The following is a 15180-nucleotide window of genomic DNA, read 5'->3' as shown; positions in this document are numbered from 1 at the left end:
GTTTCAGGATTCTTTAGAAAAGTATTTGAGAACCTGACACATTGTACTTCTGAAGTAGGTTGGCAGTTCTGGAAAATGGCACTGGAGACTAAATGGTTCCTGATGGCTTCACACCTAATTCTTCACCTTAATTCTTAGTCTTTTGCAGTTAGTATATTTACTTCTCAACCTGTTTTTTGTGACCCTGCTGCCTGCCATCCTTCTCATGTCCATTTAATAGTTTTTGACTTTTCATTGTGAGTTAAATCTCTTTTTTGGCCAATTTTACCAGTAAAAGAAAACATGTTTAATAATTATGCAATTATGAATATAAGGCATCTTTCACTTCCAGCCTTGGTTAACAATTATATCACATATAAAAGATTGATGTGGTTTGGAATTTGTAAAATGTGATTGGAAAACACTGATCAGAATATTGACTTGAATCAATAATTATGCATGCACTGTATTTCATTTAAAAAAAAAAAAAAAACTGTTTTCTATTTTAATATATTTTAAAATGTACAGCATTTAAATGACTCGTTTTCAGTGTTGGATTTTTAAGTAACTTAACAAAATAGTATAGAATATCACTATTTATCAGTTATTGTCCATAACATAAAAGTCATTGTCAGAATATCAGTGTCAACCAGAATTTCAAAGGGCACCTATTATGGAATTTTGAAATTTACCTTTCATGTAGTGTGTAACATAGATCTAAGTGAACAAAAACATCCTGCAAAGTTTGAAATATGAAAGTGCACCGTATATAAAGTTATTGTCTTTCAAAAGTAAGAGTCGACTCGGAGTCATTTTTATGAATCGTTAGAAGACCGAAGCTTTTTCTCTGACTAGATGACGTCAACTTGTCAAGTTATTTGAATACGATACGCCCACTTATTGCGCTCCAAGGCCAGGGAAAATATCATGACGACGAGACGCTGTGTTCTGAAGAGCGACTCAAAAGACAACTTTTTTCATCTGCCCAAGGAGGAGCATTTGAAGACTAAGTGGCTACAATTCATATATACAACTATACCACAGAAGTATAGTCCGAGCCTTGTGCTTTGTTCGCGCCATTTTGAAGACGATTCCTTTACCAACTTAAATGCAATCAAACTTGGAAAAATGAGTCGTTGAACGAATCATTTGGGAGTCGGTGAGCAAATCAGGTAAAAATAAATGCATATTATACGACAACAAAAGTGTTTTTTGTCATTGCATGCATGTAAAACTGTTGTTGGGGACTCCCAAAACAACATTAGGAACATTTTAAATGTCATAATAGGTGCCCTTTAAATATCTGTGCATTGTTGATATTTTGCCTAATTCGTCCATTAGCCATTTTTCCACATTTAAATCGTTTCATAAAAGTGCATAAAATCTGAAATAAAGCCTTGAAAAAGGATTCTTTCTTTCTCTCCGTTAATAAAAGCCTTTGATTCAGGCTACAGGCAGATTGTTTCTGCAATTAGCCACTTTGAAAGAAGTGTCTGTTAATTGACAAGTAACCAAATCTCTTAGTCTAATTCTGTGGATTGCTTCGAAATATTATCATTTTGCCTGATTTGTTGATAAGTCCTCATTTGTCTCACAGGCAACGTGTAAAACTACTTTATACCAAATCTAATGTAGCCTAAATCTATTCTTCCTATACTATTCCAACTTTGTATGTGACCTGCACTGAAATAATTTAAATGAACCTAAATCTAACATAACTTCTAAGGCCCATTTTCGGAGTATTTCACTCATCTTTCACCTGTTTGTTGAACGCGTCATCTGCATGCGAGTACTCCTCTCTGTCTGAAGGACAGTGTCCGGGTGAGTCAGTCTCCTGCTGTGTGTCTGTGGTTCCTGCCTGGCCAGCTGTTCCTGGAGTTGAAGTGTGATGGCTGGTATATCGACCTTGTTGCTGCTGGGGCGTTTGTGGCTGAACCTGAGCAATAATTAATATTAAAAATAGTAATTAAAATTAGGTAAATATCACATAAAACAGAATAAATATCTGACAGTCAAGCTGAATTTTCCACTTAGTACAGGCTTTAACCATTATGCTGTTATATTGCCTGTGGCTGTCGCTCGTCAAACGAGTACTGCGAACGCATGCTTGACAGGATGATCCGGCGAGTCATTCGGCTTTCTGAGGCGGAACTGCGCAGCCGTTGAAAGTTCTTGTTCATGCGATACTGCCGGAAAGCTGTCTGAATCGTGCGAGCCGCTCGCCTGCTCAGGAAGTAACCACCATACTTCCTCTCCAGCATCTCCACCTGATAAAAAGGAAAACAGAGCATGCAAAGGGAATGGAATTGAAGACAGAAAGATGTGGTGCATTGTTCTTTAAACCTAGTTATGTACTGTCTACATGCTTTACCAATCAAACCTGCTCCTCCACGAGTGGATAATTCCACAATGCAGAAATCCTTGGTAGTAATATTAAAACATAACAGCACGGTCTGGATCATAACTGCAATCCCATCTTTCATTATGTGAGATGATGGAGGTTTGGCTTCACATTAGCATGACTGGAGGACATAACGTGCATTCAAGGCATGACTGTAGTTTAAAGCTTGTAATATGGCCTCCATGCACATTAAAACACAAACATAGATAAGTAGATTTTCCTATGGGCTGTTTGTGCCGCTGAGAGTTCTGACAAACATTAGGCAAGCACAAATTAAGCAAAGTTAACAGTGTTTGACAAGCTGAAGATTTCCTTTCATTAATGGTATTAAAAAATGGTAATACTGTTTTTTTTTGTGATGGCACGACTTCTGTGCAAACACCACTGTACATAAATATGATATACTGTACATTCAATTCCACCGTAATTACTGAAAGCACTACGGTATGACCATCTGATATAATACTGTACTATGCATGTTTCCATGTAATATTTGAGGTTTAATTTGTGGTTGTACCATCCACACACACACACACACACACACACACACACACACACACAAATGGACTAAAGTGGACTAAAGTGACTAAGTTTCTTGAGGCACACACATCCACACCTTCTTGTCCTGCAGGTCCGTGGAGAGCTCATAGCTGTCAGAGAGCGCTTTACAGCGCTTGCTCTCTTCTTCCTCTTGCTTGCGGAGTGCCAGGCTGGCGGGTTGGTGGCGGGTCCGTTGCGCCCAGGCCAGGCTCGCTGGACTTGAAGGGGCCACAGGAGGCCCCTGAGGGCCGGGAATGTTTCGAATGTTCCCGTAACGGTCCGAGTTGCCCAGGTATGGGCCCTGACTGCAGGTGCTGTCGGTAAAGCTAGTTGTGTCCGGACACTGAGGATCTCCCTCCACACTGAGAGGGGAAACAAGAGAGAGAGAGAGAGAGAGAGAGAGAGAGAGAGAGACAGAGAGATGGAGAATGAGCTCTAGGTCAACAACTGCCAGAAATGGTCTTATCTGTTGACAAGTTGAGACTAAAACAAGTCTGTAATCTTGGCACTGAAACTGATCAGTGTAGACAAACATATTAGCACACTAACCAACATTAGCATTTCAAATGCCCATATGCAGCCCAGCCAGGACTCAGCCATCTGGCCGGAATACAGGAGAACGAGAGAGAAACAAGAGAAGATGGAGGGAGTGTGAAAGAGGAACAGAGAGAGGGCATGATGCATAGAGAAAGAGGCAGAGAAATGAAGAGAGAAAAGAGAGAGAGAGAGAGAGAGAGAGAGAGAGAGAGAGAGAGAAAGAGAGAGAGAGAGAGAGAGAGAGAGAGAGAGAGAGAGAGATGGAAGGGAAAAACAGTAGCATGTGTTGCATACTGTCAACGAGAGAAGCCAAGTCAGGCATCAAAAATGATAAGAACTGAGTCATCCGCTGATGACTCGGAGAGAAAAAGAGCAAGCGAGAAAGAGAGAAGCACGAAAAAGAATGAAAAGGAGTATAAAAGGCAAGTCGGACTTCAGTATCCCCCTCCCCTGAAGCAGGTGTACTGTACTGTGATGACTCACTTCCTGTTGTCAGCATTTTTTTTAGTAAGTTGCCATCTATAATAGATAGGTAATTATACATTACGTCATCTCTTCATTCTGTATTCTTTAGTCATCTTTTTTTTACTGCCATAACCAGCTTAACCTATTCTCAACAAATATACAGATTAAACCGATTTGACCAATATATATATATATACACATATACTTTGCAACTTAATTGTTTAACAGTTCTACTAAGCAAAAATTACAATGATAATAATAGTTTTATTATTATTATTATCCAAGCATGTTTTTTTTACTGTTGTAGTCTAATGTTTTAATTTTTATTTTTGTAGCCAAAAATTACAAATAAAATAATTCAAAGTTGGTTATGGACATTATTAGGGGCCAAGCACCTATTGCATTTTATAATTGTTACTGTTATATTCACTTTTATTATAATCAAAACAACTTTGTAATTTGAATAACAACACTACTACAGTACTACTAATTATTATTATGCTGCATATTACATGTTTATTGTTGTAGTCTAATGATCATTAAGTATTGTGCCAAAAATCTCAAATAAACTATTATTTAACTCTGTAAGTGTTTTAGTCATTATATTAAGCATTATCAGTCAATTTAAGCTATTCTCACAAATCTGGACATATAACATTTAAATGTTCATCATTCTGTATTCCCCCCCCCCAGTTGTTTACTCACATGTAGGCGTGGGCCCTGTGCGGGAGTTTAGTCTTTCGGTGGAAGCGCATGGCTAAGGAGGAGAACACAAACTCACACATGATGTCTGCAGCGGTGTGATAGGGATCGAGCGTTTGTGTAAGAGCTGCTCTGGGATCAGCTGAATCATGCTGGAGGGTTTCCTGATGACCGCATCGACGATCTGTCAATTACTGCAGAGCCGATGCAGTTTACGAGCAGTACAGTAGCAACGCACACACATACAGTCCTCTCTCTTTGTGTGTAACAAATCTCTTCACACCAGGGGGCTGGTAACGAACAACACGGCAACAGCTGAGTTTTGCCAGCAACAGAAAAGCTTCAAAACAATCGTCTCAAAAGCAATCAACTGAAATATTATACCGCTACACACTGCAACATTCAATGTATGATTATTACACAGCCTACAGTTTCACAATATACCGTTCCACCAAAAGGCAGCATAGAACAACTTCCATTTCTCTCTTTCAATCACACACATGGCAATAAATGTCCTTCAGACTTTCTCTCCTGTCTAGGTCGTGTATGGTGATGTGTGTCCAGGAATAGTGCCGAGTAGTCCAGCCGTGCAATCCTGCGGTGATCAGCATGAGTGATTTTAGATATGTGCATGTACTGAATGTGTATGTGTGTGTTTGCTTATGACGGATATGCAGCTGTGGTAGGATCTCGGTCACATGGTGCATGTGTGTGTGGGCAAACCGCGCTGTCCCCCAACTCCCGGGGCAAGTCACACAAAGGCACACTTGCAAACACGTCACGGCAGTCCTGGGTCAGCTCACTACCGTACAAACATTATTCATTCCTGAGACGATAAATATATAGGCAGCAGTACTGTTTAAAATGTGAAAGATTTTTTTGTGTTTTTGAACGACGTCTCAAGAAAGAAAGGAGTGCTCACTAAAACTGTATTTATGTGATATAAACCCCCAGTAAAAACCGTAATAATGATGATTAAAAATCCATGTTTAAATGACAAAAACAGCACATTCACTAATAAATAACAAGCTATGTGGTTTAATACAAAATAAACATTTATTTAAATAACGCTGACACAGCAGCAAGACGGTTAGATAAAATACTGTCTGACCCTCAGAAGTCCACTTTCTAATTTATGTTGGTGCAAGATGATGTCAGTTTGTGGTTAGCAAGGAAAGTTTTCTTAACGAAAATCGAACGCTAGTTTTTGATTTGTAGAACGTTATATTGTAACGTTCCCCTAACGTTACAATCTAACAATAAATATTTTGAATTTGCGAAACTGAGTGCAGTAGCCATTTCAACCACTAGCTGTCAATATTACATACTGTAGCTTTAACAGCAGAAGGAAAGATCATTAGTGAACAGTGACTTAGGCCTAAATTTTAACTGACTAGAGAAGACTACAAATATAGTGCATGTGTGTGAAGGTGACATGAAGGTGAGCAACTTATATTTACATTTATTCATTTAGCAGATGCTTTTAGTTATATATTCACATAAATATCTGATTTAATACATTTAACCGCATAGAAGATAAGGAACCCTTTCTGACTGTTAAAGTGTACTGAGAGCAAAACGTGCATGTGCATTAGTTGTGTGTGTACACTTGTATTTTGATGAAATCGCCTGTGGGGCAGATGCTGACAGAAAGGAATATTTCCGTGCGAGTCAGTGAATGGCTGTTAATTGAAAGTGTCACTCAGACTCCTACATGCGTTTGGCAGCATTAGTGTAACCTGTTAAAAAAAAACGTTCATCAACAGGAAGGCAACCAAGTGGTTCTGGAATTTTAGCTCAAAAGCATGCACAGACCTATCAGAAGTGGCCACCGGAACACTCTTAACACACTATAATTTAGGACACGCTAATCTTGCATACATTAAAATACAGATAATATGCAAACTGGGATTATAATTTTGTCAACTGCCTTGGTTAGAAATAAAATACAGTAATTCACGCTCTCCCACTAGACAGAAGTGCACGGGCCAACCAAAACAGATTTTTAAATACATAATACGAGTAATTCAACACAAATATACAGGACTCACAGCAGACATTACAGTTTTAGCTTTCTCTCTTAAACCAATAATAAAGTAATAAAAAGCAGCACCATTAACTTTATGATCTAAAAAAGCCATTCAATAAAATGATCTTGCATTATGCTAATGTAACTATATAACTATACCATTCATCTGCCATTATATAGGCTAATAGTGCACTTTAAAATTGTCACTCTGCAATCAATCCTTCATGTTTTTTTTGTAATTGACATTCATTATTATGTTTAAAAGTAGTCCACAATAACCACTAAAACATTTCATGCAATCCTGCAAGCATCTAATGAAGCTGTTAGAAAAAGCTTTAAAAAACTAGCAGACAAAAAGCAAACTGACAGATAAACAGAGTGTGCGCCATTGATCTTTGAAGGATTACTGAATTGTTTCCTCAGCTAGTTCTGTGTAAATCTATACCAATTTATGTGTCACCGTGATCTCACCACAAACCACAAGCAATCCACAACAAATATACACAATCGGAAAGTAATCAGCAACTTTTACTCTGCAAATTACACTAGGCAGTGGCCCATGTTTTTGTGGTTGGTACCAAAGGAGACTCGTTTATTAAAATGAATTTCAATAGAGTTTGGTGTTAGCATGCTGCTTAGCTAACACCACAGTACTCCAAGCATAAAGTACCTAACAAAAACAAATATTGGCTAAAACTCTTTATAATTCCAATAAAAGTATAAGCTTATTTAATTATCTCAACTTTCCATCATCTTGGATTGATTTTTCACAGAGCTCATTGCAATGTATTATAGAATTGCCTTCTCTACAAAGGATACATGTGATGCTGCCTTAGAATTTGGTGTAAACTGGGTAGGAGGCGGTATAATTAAGCTGCCTACCTTCTGGAATAGCCATGTGAGGTCTTAAAATGCTGCCTCCGTAGGCAGCACACTAAGTTTTGGAACAGAGGTTTTATCTTTGCTACAGGAGATGGGGGCTGGTGTAACATAGCTAAGAGATATTTTATTATCAATTCTATCGATTTTCATAATCATGTTAAATTAGTTTAGGCTCAGAATTACAGTAATTCCACCATATCAGTCTAGTATCAGTTTGGTTGGGAGTGATCTGCATAGAGAAAGGCATTGTAATCATCATCTTAGTTTGTGTTATAAAGCACATAAAACAGAAGACCATCACGTTCACATGTTTATGTGAATATCATGGGGTAATTTCAACTTCCCCGGGCGCCGCCATTGGATAGCGGACCCCCACCTGCTGTTAGCATTCCATTGACTCCCATTCATTTTGGCGTCACTTTGACAGCGAATAACTTTACATCTGAGGCGTTTAAAGACACCGTTTGTCCATTGTTTATTTCTAAAGAAACACTAAAATGTATAAAAGGCTCCATTACCTTGTATCTTACATTATGGCCCCGTAGAATCAGTTTTTGTAAAAATAGGCTAACGATTGCGTCATAACCGCGCAACTCTGTCGCACAAATCGAGAAATTACCGTATGGACAGGCAGAGAAGCTCGCAAGCAATCGGGAGGACGTGGAGGCATAAAGTCAAGGGAGAAGCCCATAGAGAGTGATAAAGTTGCTCCCGCTGCTAGCTCATGGACAGCTAATGCTCACGCTCTCCGTCTCTGTGAGATTCGGAAGGGTAATGATTCAGATTTCTCTCGGCACAGCTACTAGAAGACCTACAGGTTGCTCACGTCACATCTACGTCGTCAAGCTCAGTTTGAGCCTGCGCAGTTCGCCTGGCGATCAGGAAGTAAGTGGTTCTAATTGACTTCACTTCTCTCCGTTGAAACCTATGGGGTCGCTGTGGCCAGTTTATATACTGTCTATGGGTAATTTACGTGAAAATGAGGGGGGGGAGGGGATTCACACCTGTAAAACACAAAATAATTTCAACTTCTCTTTTCTATTTATGAAAATAACAATATTGTTAAAAGGTTTAGGGTCAGTATATTTTTTGTTAAAGAAATTAATCAATTTATTTAACAAGGATGCATTAGCCTAACTTGATCAAAAATTACAGTAAAGACTGTTATAATGTAACAAAAAAATCTCTACTTTCTTTCTTCAAAGAATAATGGAAAACAAATGAAGTCACAAGTCATCTGAAGCCATGATAAACAGCCCGAAATGTTTTTATTCACAGAAAATATTAATATCCATCTGTTTAGATTTTTTCTTTGTTTGCATAAGAGTCAGAAGCATAGTTATTCACATGATTTAATATAAAGAAAAGAAGTAAAAAGCCATGTCCAAATAAATATGAATGTGATTGAGATTTAAAGGGATGATAGCTCACACAAAAATTACAATTCTGTCATAATTTACTCATATCGTTAAAAACCTGTATGACTTTCTTTCTTCTGAGGAAAATAAAAGAAGATATTGAAAAATGTCGTAATGGCTTTTGTCCATTTAATGAATGTCTATCTTTGCTTGTACTATGTATGTCAGAAATGTCATTTTTTCAATATACTATTTTTTTTAAAATCTGATACCGACAGTTACACTGCACATTTAAAATTGGATGCTGAATTTAGACTTAATTCACACTCACAGGCACATGGTTTCCTCTTGAAATGGAAAGTGGAAACATTCAGTCTCTGAGTCATCTGTCTCCTTGAGATTACTGCATGTGCATCTCTGCTATCATGCAGGTAAAGGTGTGAGACAGTGAGAATGTTTCATGGCAAGATATTTTTAATCGCAGGATGTTGTTAAAGAGGCCAAATTATGCCCTTGTACAAAGTCTTGATTTTGTTTTTGGGGTCTACTAGAACCGTTTTCATGCTTGAATGTTCAAAAAACTACTATTTTTCATTCACATATTTTACATTGTTGCAGCACCTCTCTTTCCAGTCTGTCAGTAACGCCCTCTTTAATTCCTGTATGAAGCCCCTCCTTCTGAAAAGCGCAATATGTTCTGATTGGTCGGCCGGACCAGTGTGTTGTGACTGGGCAACCGCTTTGAGCATGTTTCAGAAATGTCACACCCCTTACCATAACCTTGCTTTTGTAAGTTTTTTAAGATTTAGTTTTGCCTCTATTGCGATAGGAGTCTCCAGTCTCTCCCCTGTGTTTTCTGCACAGCTTTCCTGTAGCTCAAACATTAGAGTGTTGGCGCTTGCAATGCCAATGTCATGGGTTCGATCCCAGGGAATGCAAGAACTGATTAAGAATATAAATGTGTACTTTGAAATGCAATGCAAGTCGATTGGATAAAAGAGTTTGCCAAATGCATAAATGTAATAAAACGGCAAAATGATTCCAGTTTTCTGTTAGACTGGTGTTGTGTTAGCGGCCCCAGTTACTGGTAATAACTAATGATCTTTGCAACGGAAGTGAATCAATCAAAACTAACTTTAGCTGGACAATAACTTTATTCTAGAGCTGCTGTAAAGCCAAAACAATCTCTGTTACTTTAATTTCCTATTATCAAGGTAAAGCTGCTTTGAAACAATCTATAGTTTAAAGCACTATATAAATGAAGGTGACTTGACTTGACTTGGATAGTATAGAGTAGACAGGAAGTGAAGTGGGAGAGAGAGGGGGACGGGATGGGAGACGGTCTGTGTGCCGGGACTCGAACTTGGGTCACCCAAAATTAGAGATGACATGAAAAGAAACTTTTTGGGCCAAAACCCAAACATCTGGATGCACTTGGCTAAAAACTGTTTTTTTGATGTTTTTTTTATTTATTCCTAATTTAAAATTAGCAAAAATATTATATATTTTTTTATGAAATTAAAAAATTTGAATGATACTGAATAAAAAAAATACAAGCCAATAAAATTAAATAACCACACTTTTATTGAAAGTAATTCATTAAAATTATTCGATTCCATGCAACAGATTTATGTTTAGCAGATACATTTTTGACCAATTATCCAAATAATGTATAGTCCTACAAAGCTATTATTATCAGAGCATGTGATCAGAGCGTAGCGGGAAGCGGATCACTGAAGAACACCGAAGGGCGGCATATATTTTCTGCCGTTTTTCTCTTTCGGCCAAAAAAAAACGAAAATGCTATACATACATTTTATATATACATTAGATTACTTGCTTAGATGTCCAAATATGACATAATGTTACTATTTCTGGCGTGGATCATAAAGCACTGGAAGCTTTCATTTTGCACACTCAGCAAACAACACATCTTCACGCAGTGAGCATCAGAAGCCAAAGAGAGTGTACGTCATTTCTGCACTCCCTCAAAATGCAGTGTTTGGCAGTCACAGTGCACTTCCTGTTTAAAGCTACGGGCCAGAACTGCTAAAGCGGCCTTGGGAATCATCTCTGCGTTCATTACTAAAGGCTCAGCTTGAGAACACACTGTTTGAGAATAAGACTGCTGCATGTCACGAGTCACGACACAGAGCGCTGTATGGTCTCGCTTTTTTGCACAACCTCAAGCAGCCTGTCATTTACACCAAACCGGATCACAGCTTCAGCAGCACAGAAGAGAGAAACACTGACGACATCAACGTTTTAGGCTTAAAATAGCAGCGTTTCAGCAACTGCTGAAAACACAAAAGTAACACACGACTTTGAACTCCAAAGATCAGTCTGAACAAGACGAATGCTCAAGGAAGATTAATAATGACATAATTTAGTGTCTAAATATAGACAGTAGGCAAATAATCTGACTAACTCAAACAAAACCAGGTATAAACTTCAAATGGAATTGAGCTGATCCAAATAAATTAAATAATGTCTATATAGAAAAAAGAGAGTATCATATTATATAATATATTAGTACAATGAGACAACAGCTTTTTCCACTGTCGGGTCAGAGAGAGCCAGGGCTAACAAAGTGCCTGACGGGGCCAATAGCCTCGGACCTCAAGCACAGAGGCCAAAATCAAGTTGTTTTTCCACTGTCGGGCCAGTATCCCCGTAGCGCTACCATAAAACCCGCCCTTAACACACCTCCATAGAATGAAGTCAAACAATCCCACCATTTCACCAGCTGACTGAAACCTAGCTAGATCACAAAATGAGCGTGACAGAATACTTAAAGGTGCCATAGAATGGACAACTGTATTTATCTTGGCATAGTTGAATACTAACAGTTCTGTACATGGAACTGACATACTGTGAGCCTCAAACACCATTGTTTCCTCCTTCATATGTAAATCTCGTGCGTGCAAAAGACCACTGAAAAAACGTCCGACTGTGAGATTGCAGTCGGGATCATTAATATTTACGCCCCCCAAATTTGCATATACCAGCCCATGTTCATGGCCAGGCAGTATTAACGTCGACCTGCACAGCCGAATCATCAGAAGTTCTGCAGGTATTGTGAAGAAGCAAGCAAGGACAAGCTGTGCAGGGGATGTGAGCACTTTTTATACCCTTCCCACAGAATAGAACTGTCAACAGGCATGGTACAGTAGATGTTTATCTACAACAGGATACCACACCATTTTAAGTCAAAGTTGTTAGTTTGCTCTGCCCTTGATAGTGAAGAAGGGGGAAATTCCAAATATATCGCCATTACAATCCCTGCCGCAAGCAGTAAGTAGGGATTTTATCCACTTTTTGAAGCCATTTCTGTTTAAAATTTAAAGTTTCTTAGTGAGCTAACAACATTAACGATAATTAACCCTGTGTTTTCGAGATCGAACGCAAGATGATAGTACAGTAACGTTAATGTAATAGTATGACAATCTATTTACACGGAGGTTAATATTATTTCCTGCCTGTGTTGTCATAGAAGTATCTACAGTTGTATTTTGTAGATTTATATGTCAATCACTTTTGTCAGGTAGTAATTATAATTTAGCCTATATTTCATCAACAACACATAACTCAGGAGCAAACTAGGTTAGTTTGGTTTCTTACAGATAGCTCACTCGCTCCTTCTAGCTAACGTGACCTTCTCCACCACTTAAGTTGAAACGATTGTCATTTGACAATGCCTCTAGTCAATTTGATAAAAATTAAATTTAGTTTGAGAACTGAAGTATGATTATTTTGCACGTTTGTATTTCAGAGTACATCACAGCTCCTGCGTACAAATCTGTGAAACAGCCAATCAGAGCAGAGCTCAACATTATTATTCATGACACTTCAAATAAGGTAATAACAGCCCATTTCATATAGGGACAAATCCTAGAAATCCTATAATGGTCATGTAAAACCGTATCTGGAGAATGTTTGACCTTACCTAATCCACATACCTTCTATGTAGATATCAGAGAATAATTTTAAATATTGTATCAATGCATTCTATGGCACCTTTAAGATTCCAGCATCAATATTTCACCAATGTTTTACAATAAAAATGGTACAGTGACAGTAATTTATTAATTTGAGGCAGGAGTGCACATCAATCATGCTGAATCAAACTGATATTTACCATTTCACATAAAAAAAGAACACATACCTATTCGGTTGAACCTGAATCCATTTATTTGCAATCACAGGAATGCACAAAAAACTAAATTAAGGCTTTTAAGTTTAAAGGCTTGCACATTATGGTAGAATTTTCCCCTAAACGCACCTGACTTCATTTGAACCAAGTGTCCCTGACATCTGAAAAATTATACTCAGATGACTTCCCCTCTGACCTTGTTGGTTGACACCTAAGAGTAGCTATTCTGACCACATAAAATGCCTAAGAATTATAGTTACCTGACCGCATCTGAGTCGAACGACATCTCGCTTCTTTTGACACTATCACTCAGGAATAAGTGCCCGGTTGCATTAAGCACCTTAAGTGAAATTTTCCCTTAAGTTCGCCCTTATGTTTCCCTTAAACCTAAGGGTGTTGCAGAAAAATACCCTTAAGTGTTACTTAACGTTTTTTTTAAGTGAAACGTCATAAACACTTAGAATTTCCCTTAAATGCTGTTTTTTTTTCACTTAAGTAATCCCTTAAAAAGCGTTAAGTGTTGCATAAAACCCCTTAACGGTCATTTCCCTATAAGTATAACATAAGGTTTGGAAATCGTAACCTTAAGAGTAACGCGGACAAAAAATAAGACGACATGGCTGAATTTATGGAACCAGCTGATGATCATTATGTGCCAAGAAGAATTTTTAGGGATAGGGAGAACCCTTTGGACCATCTTAGCGATGAAAAATTGTTGCAAGAATACGTTTTGATCGACGCGCAATATTTTGACATCACTAACAAACTAGACGGCGACCTTGACCGTGTCACACATCGCAACCACTCTTCACCTGCGGTGATACAACTGCTTATAGCACTGCGGTTTTTTGCAACTGGGAGTTTTCAGACGATAGTGGGAGATGTTTTCCACGTTCATAAATCGTCTGTCAGCAGAGTGGTTCACCGGGTTGCGGGGGCTCTTTCCCGCTAGTGTTAGTGTTTTGCGTATCTATGGCAACAACAGACTTTTATAACGTGAATCCAGGATCGCTGTCGTGAAACACTCAAATGTTTCCCTTACCTAAGAGAATCGTTTAAGAGATTATTATGCAACACGTTATTCTCTTAGGTAAGGGGAAATCGCCCCTTAAGTGTCATACTTAAGGGAAAAACTTAAGGTGCTTTATGCAACCGGGCAAAGGACTTTAGTGTCTCACTAATCTGTTAACTTCCGGCGTAGCAATAACCAGACAGACTTCAGCGGCCGGGAGAGTTCTGGAACAATTCTCAGAGAATCTCAACCAGAGAGAAGAATACATCAGGTTTTAGGATAGACATATACAACAGTACGAATAACATGACATACTGTATTACTCATGACTGTTTTCCTTCAATATGATTGGTTCAATCTGTGCAAAACAAGACCCCCCTTCGCCCTCTGTTACTGGCAGACAAAATTTAGATCTCAAATCATTGAGAAAATCAAAGAGGTTAGAAGTTCATTTGATTACTCAATATGTCATGAGACTATTATATTTTTGATATTGTCTAGCCAGCATCTCAAAGTTTCCACTGGTTTCAACACATCAACCTTAAAGTCAATTTAGTTTTTTCAAGTATTAGAATGTTAGGCCTGTAGGAAAACAATATCAATATCAACAATATTGATACAATATCAAAATGTTTACTTACAGTATGGCAACCACTGCGATAATGAAAATACCAGAGACTGCTTGAAGAACGTACACAAATAATTTATGATTATAATCGTGTATTTATTGGGTTTCATGTTTTCTCTGTCTCTTCCCTGAGCCTTTGTTAATACCGGACTAATACATCCGCATACATGTCATTAAAAACATGCACTCGAGTTGACTCGTATAACTCATGTTTTCTCTGTTGCTCTGTCTGAAAGGATATCAGTACAGTAGTGAGACGGGAGAGATCACTCAAACCTCATCAGATCACATAATTTCGTGGAAAATTAATAGAAATGTTTACTCTTTCTAAAGAAATGTGATGTAGCCTTTAGAATCCCATATATATATATTTCTCCCTCATGTGATCAAGTGGAAATGCGGCTAATGAATCTGAATTAATTCATCCTAGAAACTTGAATCTTTTGATCCAAAAATGTGTTCAATAATTTACCATTTTATAACTTAATACATTT

The 15180-nt window shown here is 38.0% G+C and overlaps 1 protein-coding gene across 8 annotated transcripts in view; it reads right to left on the bottom strand.

The window, feature by feature from the left end:
• iqsec2a (IQ motif and Sec7 domain ArfGEF 2a) overlaps positions 1 to 15180 on the bottom strand; it is an 83847-nt gene that overhangs the window by 16409 nt on the left and 52258 nt on the right. For 7 of the 8 annotated variants that reach the window (XM_079637574.1, XM_079637578.1, XM_079637572.1 and 4 more), the window contains 3 exons: positions 2997 to 3282; positions 2046 to 2246; positions 1739 to 1915 (listed from right to left, as the gene is read on the bottom strand). In XM_079637574.1, coding sequence (XP_079493700.1) covers positions 1739 to 1915; positions 2046 to 2246; positions 2997 to 3282 — 664 coding nt within the window. Of the gene's footprint in view, positions 1 to 1738; positions 1916 to 2045; positions 2247 to 2996; positions 3283 to 4627; positions 5396 to 15180 lie in introns of those variants that run through there. The other variant, XM_079637575.1, reaches the window with a different exon arrangement.

Source organism: Phoxinus phoxinus (assembly GCF_949152265.1).
Source record: "Phoxinus phoxinus genome assembly, chromosome: 15".
Classification (NCBI taxonomy): domain Eukaryota; kingdom Metazoa; phylum Chordata; class Actinopteri; order Cypriniformes; family Leuciscidae; genus Phoxinus; species Phoxinus phoxinus.
Note: the sequence above shows the minus strand (reverse complement) of the source record. Positions and strands in the feature narration are given on the sequence as shown.